The 17,738-nt window shown below is 38.1% G+C and overlaps 1 protein-coding gene across 1 annotated transcript in view; it reads right to left on the reverse strand.

Moving 5' to 3' along the window:
• TAF4B (TATA-box binding protein associated factor 4b) overlaps window positions 1-17,738 on the reverse strand; it is a 144,080-nt gene that overhangs the window by 123,457 nt on the left and 2,885 nt on the right. Inside the window, exons 2-5 of the mRNA XM_003406347.4 lie at window positions 10,799-10,944; window positions 9,627-9,734; window positions 3,002-3,163; window positions 2,614-2,736 (exon numbers count right to left, since the gene is read on the reverse strand). Coding sequence (XP_003406395.2) covers window positions 2,614-2,736; window positions 3,002-3,163; window positions 9,627-9,734; window positions 10,799-10,944 — 539 coding nt within the window. The remainder of the gene's footprint in view (window positions 1-2,613; window positions 2,737-3,001; window positions 3,164-9,626; window positions 9,735-10,798; window positions 10,945-17,738) is intronic.

The following is a 17,738-nucleotide window of genomic DNA, read 5'->3' on the forward strand; positions in this document are numbered from 1 at the left end:
TCAAATCTGCGAACACTTAGAAGATCTGCATAACTCAGTGAGCCAGTATTTTCCAAATGATCAATGGGTGATGTTACAAAACCATGCATGGGTAAAAGATCCATTCACAACATCCAAAACGAGTTAGACTCTAAAGAAAATCCACAACGATCTGGAGAAAAGCTGTTAAAAACAGGCAGTCCCCAGGTTATGAATGTCTGACTTCTGGACAACTCATACTTGCACTTTAATGTTATGTAAATTTGTCCTCACTTTGAAACAATTAAACCAACTCCTACTGGAAACAAATTCATCACAATCACCTTCACTTGAAGCACGTGCAGCTTTTAAACCACTGAAAAGGCTCTGAACCTTTTCTTGCACTAAAGTAAGACTAAATAAGGACTGCATGCACCTGTTCCAACTTGCCTACAAATCTGACTTAAAGACACGGGAACAGATCTCATTCTTAACTCGGAGCTTGCCTGTACTCACTTATCCAATCATCTTAGTATGTGACGTCAGAGGTTTTCTCTAAATATGTGGACCAAAATAACTTATCAGAAAGCAGAGTAAATCAGAAGCAGATATGAGAATCCAGCTGTCTTTAATTAACATTAAATAAAATTTACAAAATGTAAAAAATGCCACTCCTCACTAAATTCTTTTTGGTTTTTGAAACTATAGTTATTTTTCATAAAAACGCCACTTGCATTAATATGCAGTGAGTTTGTTAGTTTTAAATATTTTTTTCATTTCTCAGTTTTAATTCCAACACCATAAAAACAAAATGCCTTTGTGAAGTCCTCAATTTTCAAGAATATAGAAGTATCCGAGACTAAAATGTTTGAGAACTGCAGTTTTCAGCTAAATAAACCTGTTGCCTTTGAATCAATTTCAATTCATAGTGACCCTACAGTACCAAGTAGAACTGGCCCCCAGGGTCTCCAAGGCTGAAATCTTTATGGAGGCAGACTGCCGCATCTTTCCCCTGCAAGCAGCTGATGGGTTTGAACCACACCTTTCAGGTGGCAGCTAGGTACTTTAACCACTGCTCTAGGCCGCCTTTTAAGCTAAATACGTCTTGTTAAACTATAAAGAGTATTTGATTAATTCCTGATCACTCTTATCTGTCTGCAAAAGTTCACATAAATTTTTTTGCTTAGAAATTTCAAAACGTCTTATTGGATGGCTAAAGTCTCTCCATCTAGATTATTCCTTCTCAGAGAAACAAGCCACTAGACTCCCTTTCATAGCTAGCATACCTTGAAAACGAAGACCAGAACTCAGTGTTTACTTTTTTAAAAAAGGTTCAAAAGTTGAATACTTGTTTATATGACTTATAACAAAATTTGTAAAATAAAAACATCTCCCCAAATAAAAAACTAACCGTTTAAAATTTGCTCTATTTCTAATATTTTATAGACGCATTAAAAAAAAAAGTAGTAAAGAAGGTATTTTAATATTTGTAAACTATGGTTATTTTCCTGTACAATGTTTGAATAGGTACATATTTTCCTCTGGGAAAGAGTAGTTTTATGTGAAGAATACACAAAAATTCAGATTATACGGCCAGAGAAACCTATAGATTTCAGTAGTTCAAGAAATCCAAAATTACATTTGTTTCTTGGATCCTCAGAATATTTCTTGAAGCATATGGCAAAAGTATTTGCTAATTTCTCTAGTAAAAAGACCAGACTTATTGATTTGAGACTGGAGGAACCCCAGAAGACATGGCCCGTGGATTCTGTTAACTCAAAACTAACACCACTCCCAAAGCCAACTCTTCAGACAAAGATTAGACTGGACTATAAGACATAAAATGATACTTGTGAAGAGTGTGCTTCTTCGTTCAAGTAGATACACGAGACTAAACGGGCAGCTCCTGTCCAGAGACGAGATGAGAAGGCAGAAAGGGAGAGGAGCTGATTGAGCGGACACGGGAAATCCAGGGTGGAAAGGAAGAACGCACAGTCACATTACAGGGATAGCAGCTAGGGTCACAAAACAAGGTATGTATAAATTTTCATATGAGAAACTAACTTGAGCTGTAAACTTTCACCTAAAGCATAGTGCTTTAGGTGAAAGTTTACAGCTCAAAAAAAAATATATATATATATATACACATATTTGCTAATTTCCATTTTCATCTTCCTTAGCCTATCTAAGTATTTTAACTGAAAAAGGATATAAGAAACAAAAAATGAATAATTGGATAGCCGTGAAACATAGTATCTTGGCACTTGTGAAGACCAGTGATCATCAAGGTTACTCATCTTTTAGATAAGGAAACTAAGGTCTGAGAAGATTAACTAATTTTCAAAGTTTACTAAAAGTTCATTGTATATATGGAACTGAAATTTACATTTTTTGATAGCCTGGCTTTCTGGCATTTTGTAATTCTAATAACAATGTCCTACTTGACCAAACAGTGAATCTTCTAAGGCCTTTTTCAGGCTAAGGGAATCAGGATTGGTACACAGAAAGAAATATTTAATAGATTTGTCTGAGATTTACATTCATTACAAAGTTCTCAAGAAGAAAAAAAATCAAAAATGAAACTTATACATTTCCCATTTAAACATATTTGATGAGTCCTTACAAAGTGCCCAAGATTTTACAGTAATAACTCACCAGAAGTTGTTCCACCAATCCCTGCACATTCTGCCCCATTTCTGGGGACTGTGATCCACCACATGCCAGTTTTATTAACATTGCAAGGAAGTTCTTACATTTCTTCACATTTTCTAGCATCATCTAAATACGGAGATATAAACAAAATAACAATCACAAATGTGACGAAGACAACAGAATTCAGGGAAACTTGTATGTAATCGTAGTTATGCGGCACAGTGGTTAAGAGCTCGGCTGCTAACCAAAATGTCAGCAGTTCGAATCCACCAGCCCCTCCTTGGAAATCCCATGGGGCAGTTCTACTCCGTCCTACAGGGTTGCTATGAGTCAGAATCAACTTGACAGCAATGGATTTGGGTTTTTTTGGAAGATACATGTGAGAGCTTACCGGGGAAAGATTAGTCTGAGCGACTGCTGAGCTCTCGGTTTTCAGATTGGGCTCACTGGAGGGCATGGGTGATACTCCAAAACTTGAAGCCTCCAGGGTAGGTACAGTATTCAACGGCTTTACAGGAGTAACTGTGACAACATTGTTTGGCACAGGCACAGACTGAAATTAAAAGTAGTATATATTTAGATATGTATTATTATGATATCTTAGTAGGTATATCATTTTATACTCATCAAACTACAAATGAGTCTTGACATCTTTGCTTTTTTGTTCCACTCTACTACATCAAGGCAATGTAACAGTTATAAAAGCTTTGGAATCTAGCAGATGTTGGTTTCATTCACTGTATTAAATGAAATGATCTCAGGCAAATTACTTAATCCTGCTAGCCTTCTGATTCCTTTTGTTAAAAAGCAAGGAGACTAATGGTATCTACTATCCTAAGGTTGTACGTGGGGGAAAAAGTGCTTAACACGTCAGCCCTCAAAGAATATTAATACATCTCCAAAATGGACTTGAAATGGTTAGTTTCTATATGAAAATAGAGAATTTCCTGCTCAGTAATTTTCTGCTCTATCTACTTAATCCCCTTGCATTGTTGGATGCACAACTCAGCCTGAAACTATATTCTAAATTAGGCAGCAGTACTTCTGTGTTTTGGGTGGTAAAAGTGAAAAGCGGTAGAAAATAAGTGAAATAAATCTGTTTGAAAATCAATTATAGAGAGCTAGTGAAAGGGATCATATGCAAACTTAGCAAAGAAAACTGTACTTCAAGGAGAGCCATTTTCTGTACCTGTCTGAAAGGACAATTGTTTTAGGTTTGCTCATATTTAGTTAGGAATACTAATTCTAAATCCTACTATTTGCACATTAGATTCCAATCTAACAATAAACTATGCTACAACTTCATCAAATACAAAATAGCAAAACTGAACAAAGACTTCAAAATAGTTCTTATGTTTACAACACCAGGCTATGTTTCAAACCATTTTAAACAAATAATAGGAAACACTTTTATAATTTCTTAATACAGTGAACCTGTGAAACATCTCAGAACATGGATGGCATTATGCTGAGCGAAAGAAGTCAATCACAAAAGGACAAATACTTTATGAGACCACTATCATAAAAACTCAAGAAAAGGTTTACACACAAAAAGAAACAATCTTTGATAGATAATGTGGGAGGGGAAGGGTGGGGTGGGTGGGGAGGGAAAACACTAATTAGATTAAGTGGTAACTTTTTTGTCTAAGGGTAAGACAGTACACAATACTGGGGAAGTCAGCACAATTTGACCAGGGCAAAGTCACAGAAGCTTCACAGATACATCCAAACACCCTAAGAGACTAAGCTACTGGGCTGAGGGCTAGGGACCATGGTCTAGGGCGACATGTAGCTCAACTGGCATAACATAGTCTATAAAGAAAATGTTCTACAGCTGACTGTGGTGAGCAGTGTCTGGGGTCTCAAAAATCTGTGAGCAGCCATCTAAGATACATCTACTGGTCCCATCCCAGCTGGAGCAAAAGAGAATGAACAAAGCCAAAGACACAAGTGAAAGATTAGTCCAAAGGGCTAATGGACAACTACCACAACCTCTGCCAGACTCAGCACAGAATAACTATTTTTTTGGCTGCTCTGACAGGAATCACAATAGACGGTCCCGGACAGAGTGGGGGAAAAATGTTGAACGAAATTCAAAATCACACACACACAATAAGACCAGACTTGCTGGTCTGACAGAGACTGGAGAAACCCCAAGAGTATGGCCCCCAGACACCCTTTTAACTCAGTACTGAAGTTACTCCTAAGACTCTGCCTTTAGCCAAAGATTAGACAGGTCTATAGGGCAAATAATAACACCCAAGAGGAACAGCATGTATACAAGACTAAATGAGCATGCCAGCCCGAAAGCCAAGATGAGAAAGCAGGGAAGGACAGGAAAACTGGGTGAATGCAACAGGGAACTCAGAGTGGAGAAGGGAAGAGTGCTGACATATCTCAGGGTTGTCAGTCAATGTTACAAAACAATTTGTGTATTAACTGTTTAATGAGAAACTAATTTGCTCTGTAAACTTTCACCTAAAGCACAATTTAAAAAAAAGCACACTAAAAAAATTTTCTTAACACATACGTTCGCCTTTACAAACAGTCACACGCAAAAAATTTTACCTTCTCTCATTTCCAAGTTCTATCTCCTTATTTGCAAGAAATGCCTGAAATTGAGCTTCTTTATTCTTCAAAGTAGACAAAGATATTATTTATTAACTTCACTGGTTGAGGAGCCCTGTCGATGCAGTGGTTAAAAAGCTCAGCTGCTAATCAAAAGGTTGGCAGTTCAAATCCACCAACCACTCCTTGGAAACGCTATGGGGCAGTTCTACCCTGTCCTGTAGGGTCGCTATGAGTCGAATCAGACTCAACGGCAGTGGGTCCGGTTTGGTTTTGGTTCTCACTGGTTGAAGTAATCCAAGATATCCTCTACTGCCCTAGCTTAGCCCTAAGTAACAACAATAGCTTAAAACAGGCATCAATCTAAATTAGGAAAAGTTATAAACAAGCAATCCACCCGAGAAATACCACTGGTAAACATATATATGGAAAAGTAATCCAATGAAAAAACTAAGCAACCCAGGTATACCATTTTAGAACTAAATGTACTACATCTTTAAGAAATACATCCAACGTTACTGAGTATATTTTTAAAAAATGATACACTCAAAGCACTACTGATCTAAAGTGATAAAATCTTTTGACTAAAACAATATGATAGTAAATATCAATAGTCCTAAATTCATGCCCTTTGGTCTAAAAAATTTATCACACAAAAATTAAGCTAGACTTTGAGATAATCAATACAGAAGTCATTAAAAACAAATCTTCCTTTGCTACATATTAGCAGAAATAAAGTTTTTTAATCTAAGTCTACTAACCTAAAGATTAGTAGTTCAAACCCACCCAGCGGCACTGCGAAAAAGGGTCTGACAAACAGCTTCTGTAAACATTACAGCCAATAAAACCCTACAGAGCACTTCTACTCTGTACCAGGTGGGGTTGCCATGAGTTGAAATCAACTTAACAAGGAGTTTAAGCCTATTTTCACACATAAAATGGAAACAATACTTCCTTACAGCGTAGGCACAAGAAGAAAATGAAATAAATGTAAAGAACCTTAAAAAGTGTCAAGCACATGAAAAGTTCAATGAACAGTAGCTATTATTAGGGGGTTTTCTGGTTTATTATTAGGGGAGGGGGAACTACGTTTAAAATCAGGTTCACTGCTTCATCATCTGTGTTAAGGGAAAAGAATGGGAGCAATACAGTAAGTAGATTTTGGAAATTCTGGCTTCATCCACTAACATGGGATTCCGCACAACATGCTCCATGAAGACGTACCCTCTTCACAACAAAGGACATGGAGACTGGACCCACAAGCACGGATGCAGCGGTTGTAACAGATACGGCAAAATAAAGCACTGGAAGTCGCTGGCCTAAAGCAACGGAACAACCTGCTGCTGATACAACTGAAGTACAAGCTCAGAGGCACAAGCTCTGAGGATGGAATTCCATTCTGCAAGACGGAATCAAAAATGTCTACATGGCACTATGTCTCCAACAGGACAAATGCACGGATCCAGGAGCCAAGGTATGAAAGCATGATTAGCCCTATTTACCATCGTTCCCTAACATTTACTGGAAGACTCTGTGCTTTCCATTCCTGCAACTTTGGATTTGCATGATTAAGGGTCCTGGTCCTCACAGGGGGTATACTTTCACCAAGAAACACAACAAGGGTTCCTATAAATCCCAAAGACTCTACAAGAAAGTTACTAAAGCTAACAAATGAATTCAGAAAAGTTGCAGGGTACAAGATCAACACAAAAAAATCAGTTGTGTTTCTATACACCAGCAATGAACAATCTAAATGAAACAAAGAAAACAACTCCACTTACAAGAGCATCCAAAACAATAAAATACCCAGGAATAAATAAAACCAAAGAGGTGAAAGATTTGTACACTGTAAACACATTGCTGAAAGAAATTTTAAAAAATGGAAAGACATTCTGTGTTCATAGATTGGAAGACTGAATAATGTAAAGATTATCAATACTACCCAAAATGATTTACAGATTCAATGCAATCCCTATCAAAATTCCAACAGCCTGTATTGCAGAAATGGAAAAGCCAATCCTCAAATTCATATGGATTTGTAAGAGGCCCCCAACAGCCAAAACAATCTTGAAAAGAACAGAATAGGACTCACACTTCCCAATTTTAAAACATGCTACAAAGTTACACTATTCAAAACAGTGTGGTATTGGTATATCAACAGACATATAGACCAATGGCATAGAATTCAGAGTCCAGAAATAAACCTATACATCTATAGCAAACTGATTTTCTACCAGGGTGCCAACTCTGTTCAATGGGGAAAGAACAGTCTTTTCAACAAATGGTGCTGGGACAACTGGATCCTCACATGCAAAAGAATGAAGCTGGACCCATACTTCACATCACACATGAAAAGTAAGTCAAAATGGATCAATGACCAAAATATAAAAACTAAAACCATTAAACTCTTAAAAGAAAACACAGGGGTAAAACTTCAAGACCTTGTTTTTGACAATGGATTCTTAGATATGACACCAAAAGCACAAGCAACAAAAAATAAAATAGATAAATCGGACTTCATCAAAATTAAACCTTTACAGACAAATATTGTATATATAAGACCACTATTATAAGAACTCGAGAAATAGTTTAAACAGAGAAGAAAATATTATTTGATAGTTACAAGGGGGGGGGAGGGAGGAAGAAGGATATTCACTAATTAGATAGTAGATAAGATCTACTTTAGGTGAAGGGAAAAACAACACACAATACAGGTGAGGTCGGCACAACTGGACTAAACCAAATGCAAAGAAGTTTCCTGAATAAACTGAATGCTTTGAAGGCCAGCGTAGCAGCGGCGGGGTTTGGGGACCATGGTTTCAGGGCACATCTAAGTCAACTGGCATAATAAAATTCTTAAAAAAAATTCTACATCCCACTTTGGAGAGTGACGTCTGGGGTCTTAAACACTAGCAAGTGGCCATCTAAGATTCATCAACTGGTCTCAACCCACCTGGATCAAAGGAGAATGAAGAACACCAAGGACACAAGGCAATTACGAGCCCGAGAGACAGAAAGGGCCACATAAACCAGAGACCACATCAGCCTGAGACCAGAAGAACTAGATGGTGCCCAGCTACAACTGATGACTGCCCTGACTGGAAACACGACAGAGAACCCCTGAGGGAGCAGGAGAGCAGTGGGATGCAGACCCCATATTCTCATAAAAAGACCAGACTTAATGGTCTGACTGAGACTAGAAGGACCCTCAGACCTTCTGTTAGCCCAGGACAGGAACCTTTCCCAAAGCCAACTCTTCAGACAGGGATTGGACTGGACAATGGACTCGAAATGGAATAGAAAAAGATGCTGGTGAAGAATGAGTTTCTTGGATCAAGTAGACACTTGAGAGGATGTTGCCATCTCCTATTCTGGAGGGGAGATGAGAGGGCAGAGGGTGTTAAAGCTGGCAGAATGGACACGAAAAGAGAGAATGGGGGGAAGGAGCAGGCTGTCTCATTAGGGAGAGAGGAATTAGAACTATATATAGCAAGGTTTTATTATACAAATTTTTGTATGAGAGACTGACTTGATTTATAAACTTTCACTTAAAGCACAATAAAAATTAAAAAAAAAAAAAAGTTAAACCTTTATGCATCAAAGGACTTTACTAGCAAAGTGAGGAGACAACCTACAGTATGGGAGAAAATTCTGGACAGCCATAAATCTGATAACAGTTTAGCATCCAGAACATGTAAAGAACTCTCACAACTCCTATATCCCCCACGGTAGAGAACCACTGGAATCCCAAAAGAGCAGGTCTCCAGCAGAAAGGAGATGCAAAGGGTAGACCGTGATGAACCCTCACAAGGGGAGGTTTGTGTTGTCCTAGCTGCTAGGAGTGCTCTCAGCAGACAGCTTCCAGTTGTCACAAATTTCAGGGTTTCCCTTTGCTGCAGAGAATCACCTTGCTCAACAGCACAACCTCCCTCGGAGAGTCCATATCCAGTGACTGATCATGGAAGGAGAATTAAGGCCCAACTGACTACATTGGCCCACAACAGGAAAAGTCTGACAGGCCACATATGTTCCAAAGCTTCCCATCAGGTTAGCTGAGACTTTAGTGGGCCTGCATCCAATTCAAACTCTTACTTACCTCCCCCTCCCTCCCCAAGGTATCAATTCCTAAGAAATACTCCATATACCAAATTCTGTCTCAGCTTGTTTCTGATAACTGCAACACATGGCTATTAAGTCTATTTGTATTAATTGAATGCAATCAAGTAAAACTAATGCTCCAAGATACTCTATACACTACGTTTATTTTTTGTTTCCCACATCTCCAGCAGTTCCCAGTTTGGTACGTGTCACCTGACATCACTGAATTGCTCTCCTCAACGTACCATACTCGGTAACTTACACATCTGGCAGGAAATAGCTGAGTTAAAAAAAAAAAAGGATAAGTGACTAACTGGTGCACACATGAGCACAATTAAGTCACAACTTACTTGTACTGAGGAAGGCTTCGGAACAGTGGTTACTACTGTAGTTCCAGTTTGTGCCAATTTTTTAACAGGTACCATTGCCACTTTCTTGATTAACTGTGAGCTAGAATTCTTGCGGAAAAAATATATATTAACACATAATCATTGTCAGTGATTTAAAGTCAATCAGTGCTATGGCTAACATTAAAACACTGTACTATAGCAAGATTCTTTGTTTTAACTGCCTCTACAACCCTACAGGTTTTATGCACAAGCTATACTATAAATCTAAACTGCTCAACTGGCCAGCTGACGTTCATTTAACGTTTTTAACAAGAGAAAAACGATTCAATAAAAACCCTATTTACCTGAAAGCTCAAACTAAATAAATTTCACAGGATTCAGCATTAAAATCTTGAACTTTACTCTTTGGCTCATACATATAATTCTAAACAAAAATCTGCTAACCTATCTTCTCAATCCACAGCAGTTAGATACAGCAAACTAGAAAAGGAAGGAGCAGTTATTAGTGACAAATACACTAACAGAGGAAATGACTAGTTGAGAACCTGGAATCAAGTTAGGACAAAAAAAAAAAAGGCAGAGAATGGTATTACCACAGAACATAACGCAGTTTTTCAGTAAGATAAGCCTGAGTCATCAAGAAAATGTTACACAACATTCAGCATTTTATTTAAATAAGCAAAGAAAGATGTACATAAAAATATGTTTTTAAACTCTGGCACTTGAGATAAACTATAGTTACCTAGAAAGATTTCCATTTATATTAGTTCTTTCCTAACAATGCCAACTTAATACAGATTTATTTATTGCTTAAAGGTAATCTCTTTAGGATATGGTTAAAAATGAACACCATAAAACATAGACTTAATATCTTTACCACAAATTAAAACTGAAGTAGAATGCCTTTTTTCTCTCCATTTAGAGATGCAAATAGTTGTTTGACTCTTCCTTTGAGGACTATAAAATCTTTGAGTACGAAAATTAAATTTTTATTATTTCAACGATTATCAAATGACAAAAATGAAAGATTAACATATTCAAAGAAAGCCACTTAATTCAAAAAGTTGAGCAAAATCAGCTCTGAATAATTTTATTAGCAAACAGGTACATATTAATATGAAGATAATAGCTGGAAAAACTAAGGAAAATGAAAAAAATTTAAGGTATATTACCGGCATCAGACAGGTTTTGATTGATTGAGTATTCGTTGGTACTGCTGGCCTTGAAATTACGTTACTAGTAGTATCGGCTCTTGTTAAAGCTTGCTGAGGGGATACTAACATCAACTGACCGCTGTTACTTTTGATCACAACTGTTCCTATAGTTAAAAGAAAATAACCTCTGAGTTAATGACACATAGCCATTACATATTTTCTACTCTAATTTCTTTCAACACTAGAAAATGCTCTGAGTAAGTGATCAGTACATACTGAATTCTGAGCACGCTCATTACCATGCATAATATGGAAAAATATTTTCACTCAAAACTATTTAAAATATGAAAATTTTAAGCACATAGCTGAGATATTCCTAAAGAAGGTGAAACACTCTTCCTTCATAACAGTAAAACTATTTATAAAAAGTTACAGTAATTAATACGGTAGAACAACAGGACTACGCAAATTGACCAATGGAACAGAGAACCCCAAAATAGACTCAAGTAGATACGTTACATCAAATTTTCCTAAGAGGCACTGTAGATCAATGAGGAAAGGAGGAACAATAAATAGGGCTAGGCCAACTAGTTAGCTACATGGGAAAGATGAAATCGGATGCCTGTTTCATACCATATACAAAAAACCCAGGTATATTAAGGGTACAAAGACAAAAAGTACAATTTTAAAACTCTCAGACAATGTAAAAAGTTTTCTTTCTGATCTTGGATAAGGAGAAATTTTTTAAACAAGAAAAATTCGATACATTCAACTGCATAAAAATTAATAAATTATGTTTAGCAAAAGATACTGTTAAGTAAAAAGATAAAATGCAAAATGGGAGATTTTAGTTGGTATACATTCAAAGGATGAGTATCAATTCACAACACACACAAAAGAAACACAGATGCCAATGACAAAAAAAAAAAAAAATGACAAGGAAAGGTTAATCAAGACCACAGTGAGATACCATTTTACACCTGCTTAGGCAGGCAAAAATTAAGAAGTCTTTTTTTTTTTTTTTTAATACAGTGCCAAGTGTTAGATGTTGTGCATCAACATGATTGCTAACTTGGCACAAGTACTTCAACTTTACATGACTGTGCCAGATTGGTTTCTATTTACATACCCTTGAACCTATTATTTCTAACTAAGAAATTCTTGTCCATGTCCATAGAAGACACATAGCAGGAGTTCCACTTCCAGAATGGCAGCGTGGGGAACTCTATAGACCCATTCCCCAATAAAATAAGCTTAACTGATGAAAATTTTAAAAAACAAAAAACACAATCATTTAAAGTCTCTTGAAATTGTACTAATCAAAAAACAAACCAAACCCACTGCTGTCAGTTCCAACTCACAGCGACCCCACTGGACAGAGCAGAACTGGCCCACAGAGTTTCCAAGGCTGTCATTTTTACTGAAACAGACTGCCACATCTTTCTCCTGTGGAGTGGCTGATGGGTTCAAACTGCTGACCTTTTGGCTAACAGCTGAGTGGTTAACCACTGTGCCACCCAGGGCTCCTTAAATTGTCCTAAAGTACAGGCAGTCAGCACTCTATCAGCGGGTTCCACATCTGCAGATTCAGTTAAACACGGATCGAATATATTTGGGGGGGGGGGGGGACACTTCCAAAAAAGCAAAACTTGAATTTGCAGAACGCCAAGCACTACGCTGAATCCACGTGAATGAAATGACGTGTAGGCATCTCCTGCTGTAGCCTCCCGCCATTTCACAAATTCTCAGTCTCTCTCCAGCACTCATCCTTTGAGCACTGTTCCTGAGTCTTGTCGTTATTCCCTAAACAATACGGTATAACAACTATTTACATAGCATTTACATTGTATTAGGTATTACAAGTAACGTAGAGATGATTTAAAGTATACAGGAGGATGTGCATAGGTTATATGCAAATACTATACCATTTTATATAAAGGACTTAAGCATCATCAGATTTTGGTATCTGTAGGGGGTTAAGAGCTTGGCTGTTAACCAAAAGGTCAGTAGTTCGAATTCACCAGCTGCTCCTTGAGTCAGAATTGACTTGATGGCAACAGGTTTGTTTTTGTTGTTGTTTTGTTGAGGAGGTCCTGGAACCTATCCCCTGCAGATACCAAGGGGCTGTATACAGAAAATGACCATTTATTCAAGAAAATCTACTAAAACTCAGCAAGGACAGTGAGAATCTGTGGCACCTGAACCACAACCCACTCATTCTCTCTACAGCTCAGTGTGACAGAAAACTCCGTTCCAGGTAGCGTAGCCAAGAACACAGGGCTCCCTCTCCCATGAGTTTCCTGGGAGGGTAAGCCACCCGCATTTCTTGTTCCACCCCTCAGCTACATGCTGCAGTGGGATAAATTCCAGATGAGTGTGTCCAAGGGGGTGGAGGCTCCTTTCTTCAACCCATCCTCACTCATAAGGGGAAGACCCTACTTCAGACATGGCACGCTGAGAATACTCATCCCCAGATCCCCCTCACCCCAGCTCATTCGTCGGGAACAGGTTCAAGGTCAGGAGAGGTAACACCTTGCTTAAGCAGGGGTGTCACTAAGACAGAAGCACACCACTCTCCCCATCTCCAGCTCCAAAATTCTCCCGAAATGAACTGGCTTTACTTGAAAAAGAGTGCCTGGCGGCTCAAGGCTAAGGCACTCTTAGAAACAATGGAGCAATTAAGAAGAAACTGTTAGCTTCATGAATGATACAAGCTATAAGCCTGCTAGTTTACCAAGAGAATCAGACAATGAAGAAAAGGCCTCCTGAGCTGAGAACAAATGTCAAACAATGACCTTAAAAACTACTCCTATAAGTAGCTTAAATAAATTGGATCAGACTGTACAGCACTTAGGCATCAGGGCATTTCTTAAAACAACAGAGCAATATGCCGGCAGAGTAGGGTCTAACAGGTAGGTAAAACACCAGATGTCAGTTTTAACGAAGAATTCAAAATAACCATTATAAATATGCTGTTAAAAAAAAGAACTAAAAGGAAACTACTCTTCAAAAAGTAAAAAAAAAAAAAGGGGGGGGGGAGGGGGTCCAAGTCCTCATGATGGAGGCCCAAATAGAGAATATCACTAGAAACAGATTTTATTTTTTAAAAAATGGATTTTCTGTATTTAAAAAGTACAACCTAAATAAATTCACCAGAGCTCAACAGTTCAACTGGAAAAAGATCAGTGAATTTGAAGATAGACCAACAGAGATCATATAATCTAAAGAAGAAAAAGAATAAAGAATAAAAACAATCATCAAGAAGATTACAGTTATAAATATATACGCGCCTAACACTAAAAAACCAAAATAGATTATGCAAACATTGACAGAACTCTATATAGTTTAACATACTCTATTTTTCTGACCAATGAATTATTATCTTCCAAGGTGCCTTTCCTACTTTTGTTTGGAAGCAAGCTAACATGAAGAGAGGCTCTCTAATTTCTTCATATATAATTTAATTTCTTCATACTCTCAACACTGGTAGATATTGACTCTGGCAAGATAGATCCGTACAAATATAAAAGTCAGACAGGACCCTAGAAGTCATCTATTGCAATTTAATACCTCTACATAAATGCCTAACTGGTAACCTTCTAGTCTCTGCTCAAAGAAGTTCAGGATTAAAGAGGTGGAGATGTATGCGTATCATTTCTTCACAAGCAGGGCAGGAAAACTAAGTCCTTCCTTAATATGAAACCAAAACGTGACTCCCATTAATACCCAGAGGCAACTGCACAAGTCAGTCTATTTCCATTTCTACAGGACAGACCTTTAAGCATTCTAAGGCAACGTCTTGATTTACCAGTGCTGCTACAACAAATACCATAAATGGTGACTTTAAAGAACAGAAATTTATTTTCTCACAATTCTCGAGGCTAAAGTCCGAATCAGGGCCTCTGCCGTGCTGATTCCTTCTATGGACCTCACTCTCCTGGTTTCTGGTGTCCGCCAGCAATCCTTGGGTTCCTTGGCATCTCTCTTCTCCTTGTGTGGGTGTCTGTGTCTAGTCTGCTCTTTTTATAACTAAGAAGCAAGTTTTGGAGCCACCCTAGTCCTGTATGACCTCATTAACATAACAAAACCTCTATTTTCAAACAAGCGAATCCACAGGTTTAGGGCCAGAACTTCGGTACATATTTTGGGGCGGCACAATTCAATACACAGCAGGCAGCTAACATCTCTTGAATTGAGTGAATGAGTAAGTTAAATCGGCCAGGAAGTTTTCATCCCAGGTTCCCCTATTAGTTATGGGAGATCTCCCCCAAACTCCATTTACAGTTGATTTGCCAAAACAGAGCTTCTATTTATCTCCATGAAATTTCACCTTTTAGAAGCAGGCTCCTAAGACTTCAGGTGACTTCTACTTTCTTCTTTTTACTCTCCCTATTTTTATTGTTGTTGTTTTCATATATGCCTGAATTATTTTACAAAAATAATAAAGTTTTTGAAAAAAAAATTTAAGTTAATCCTAGAAGTCTATTTGCTTCCAAGAAGAGGTATTTTATCTACCTTATATATATATATTTAAGATTAAATCCATGGTACTTAGCATAGAGCCAGCACATAGTCAGCACTGAAATATCTGAGTAAATAACAAAATGTATCAATAGCCTTAAAACATTTATACTTCTTTGATGCAGAAATTCCAATTCTAGACACCTATCCCAAGAAAATGGGAGCACACAGGAGTACCTAACATAGCTTTGAGGAATGCAGAATGCCAGCCCTTTCTCCTGAGGGATGTCTATCCCACAAAAGTAACGCCATTGATTATTACCCAGTGGCTCCACAGCCTTCAGAAGCCTAACAGTGGATGGATGGCAGGTGGTGAGCAGTGGAGAAAAGAATCTCCTTCCATTTCACAAAGTCCAGCAGCACTCTGACAACTGTGGAAGTTGATCATGTAAATTGTATCCCTTTGATAAAGTCAGAATGGAAACAAAGAATCCCATCCAGGGACTATTTCGGGAATCTGATAAAGAAGATGCAAATTTTTTGCACTTTGTTGAACAGGAAAATTAACAGCAGACATCTCTAATTTTAAGGTTTTTCTTATCCACAAAACCAAATATTAACTATAAAAAATCTGACCCAATTGCAAAAGCCTGCCAGAAACTGCCCTACCGCAATGTAAATTTATCTTATTCTGCTGGACAAGGATAGTTGTTAATCCATTACCTCCTAATTTAAATCTCAAAAGAGCCTCCAGGCTGCAGGTGGGTGGAGGGCCAAATTATTGGCAGCCAGGCCCTAAGTAAACTGATACCGGTTGATCTCAGCAAAGGAAGAAGGCAGGGTTCAATCAACCATGTTAAGATTAGCCAATGGCTGATCGTCTATACTTCTCCCTCCTCTTCTCTTTATGGAAACCCTGGTGGCATCGTGGTTAACTGTTATGGCTGCTAACCAAAAGGTGGGCAGTTTGAATCTACCAGGTGGCTCCTTGGAAACCCTATAGTGCAGTTCTACTCTGTCCTACAGGGTCACTGTGAGTCGGAATGAACCTGATGGCGCTGAGTTTGGGTTTTTTGTTTGTTTCTTCTCTTTAGAAGCCCCATTGTACCAAGCTTTTTCAAGCCATTTGCTTCATCTGGAACCAAAATGGTCACCCTATATGTGTACGGAAATGCTGGTGGCGTAGGGGTCAAGTGCTACGGCTGCTAACCAAAGGGTCGGCAGTTCAAATCCACCAGGTGCTTCTTGGAAACTCCACAGGGCAGTTCTACTCTGTCCTATAGGGTCGCTATGAGTAATAATCAACTTGATGGCACTGGGTTTGGTTTTTTTGTTACATGCGTATAACTGTTGAGAATAAACCTTATGTTCAAATTCTGTTCAGTTTTGATTATTTTTAATACCTGTCTCAGCATGGAGTTGGTGAAAAGGGAACTCAATTGTTTCACAATTTAACTTTTACAAACTTTTGTACAGTATGACTGTCAAGCAGAATTTATCACTGACATAAAAAAGTAATCAAACTCCTTGCTCATCACTCTAAAACAAGTGATACGAGAGGTAGAAGACCACAGACAGAACACAAAAGACTGAAGAGATTATTATAAATATTCCATCCTAGAATAATTTTCAGAGCTTCATTCTACAGGTAGTCCCCAGGCTGACTTACAAGGACAACTACTTGCCCTTCAAGGTTATATAAATTTGCCCTCAACCTTGAAAAGACTGAACTAACCCCTACTCCCAAAGATCCTCCATCACAATCGCCTTCGCTTTCTGTATGTGTAGCTTTTAAACCACTGAAAAGACTCCACCTCTTTTTCCTGCCCTGAAGTACATGCAAGGCTAAATGAAAACCGTACGCACCTGTTCCAACTCACGTACAAATCTGGCTTAAAGACGCAGTTAGGAACGGAACCCAGAGACTGCCTGTAACTCCTTTCCCTTCCTCATAATGCTTCCCCTCCACAAACTTTTATCTCCAACCCTTGGTCCCTAGAAAAATATGGCTCATTTGTATTTTTTGCATATATTTTTAAAAACAAGTTCTGGTCACAGAGGAAATTCTGAAGGAGAAATCAAATAATTATTCATTACCTTGGAAAAATCAAGAGCTGACATATGTAAATATTAAGCATTTTTGAGCACCAAACACTAATCCTTAGTACATAAAGGAAAGGGGACATCAGATTCAGAACCTTAAAAAAAAAAAAAAAGTTACTTTAATCAGTGTTCCATTTCATCCCTCAACAACTGCCATTAAGGTCCATGAGGCTATCCTGTCTTGCACCCAATGACCATATCAATGAGTTACTATGCTCTTCTGTCACCCATCAGCAGAAATTCCCAAAAGCAGTTCCTCAAAGCACCTGCCCACCTTCTCAGTAACAATTCCTAAAAGTGATTTATCTGCTCTCTTTTATGGAGGTTTCTCCAACATGAATAACAATATGTTTTAGTGCAGTGCTATTTAGGTTGTGGTCCTAGTTTGCTGCTA

The sequence above is a fragment of the Loxodonta africana genome, chromosome 11 (genome assembly GCF_030014295.1).
Source record: "Loxodonta africana isolate mLoxAfr1 chromosome 11, mLoxAfr1.hap2, whole genome shotgun sequence".
Classification (NCBI taxonomy): domain Eukaryota; kingdom Metazoa; phylum Chordata; class Mammalia; order Proboscidea; family Elephantidae; genus Loxodonta; species Loxodonta africana.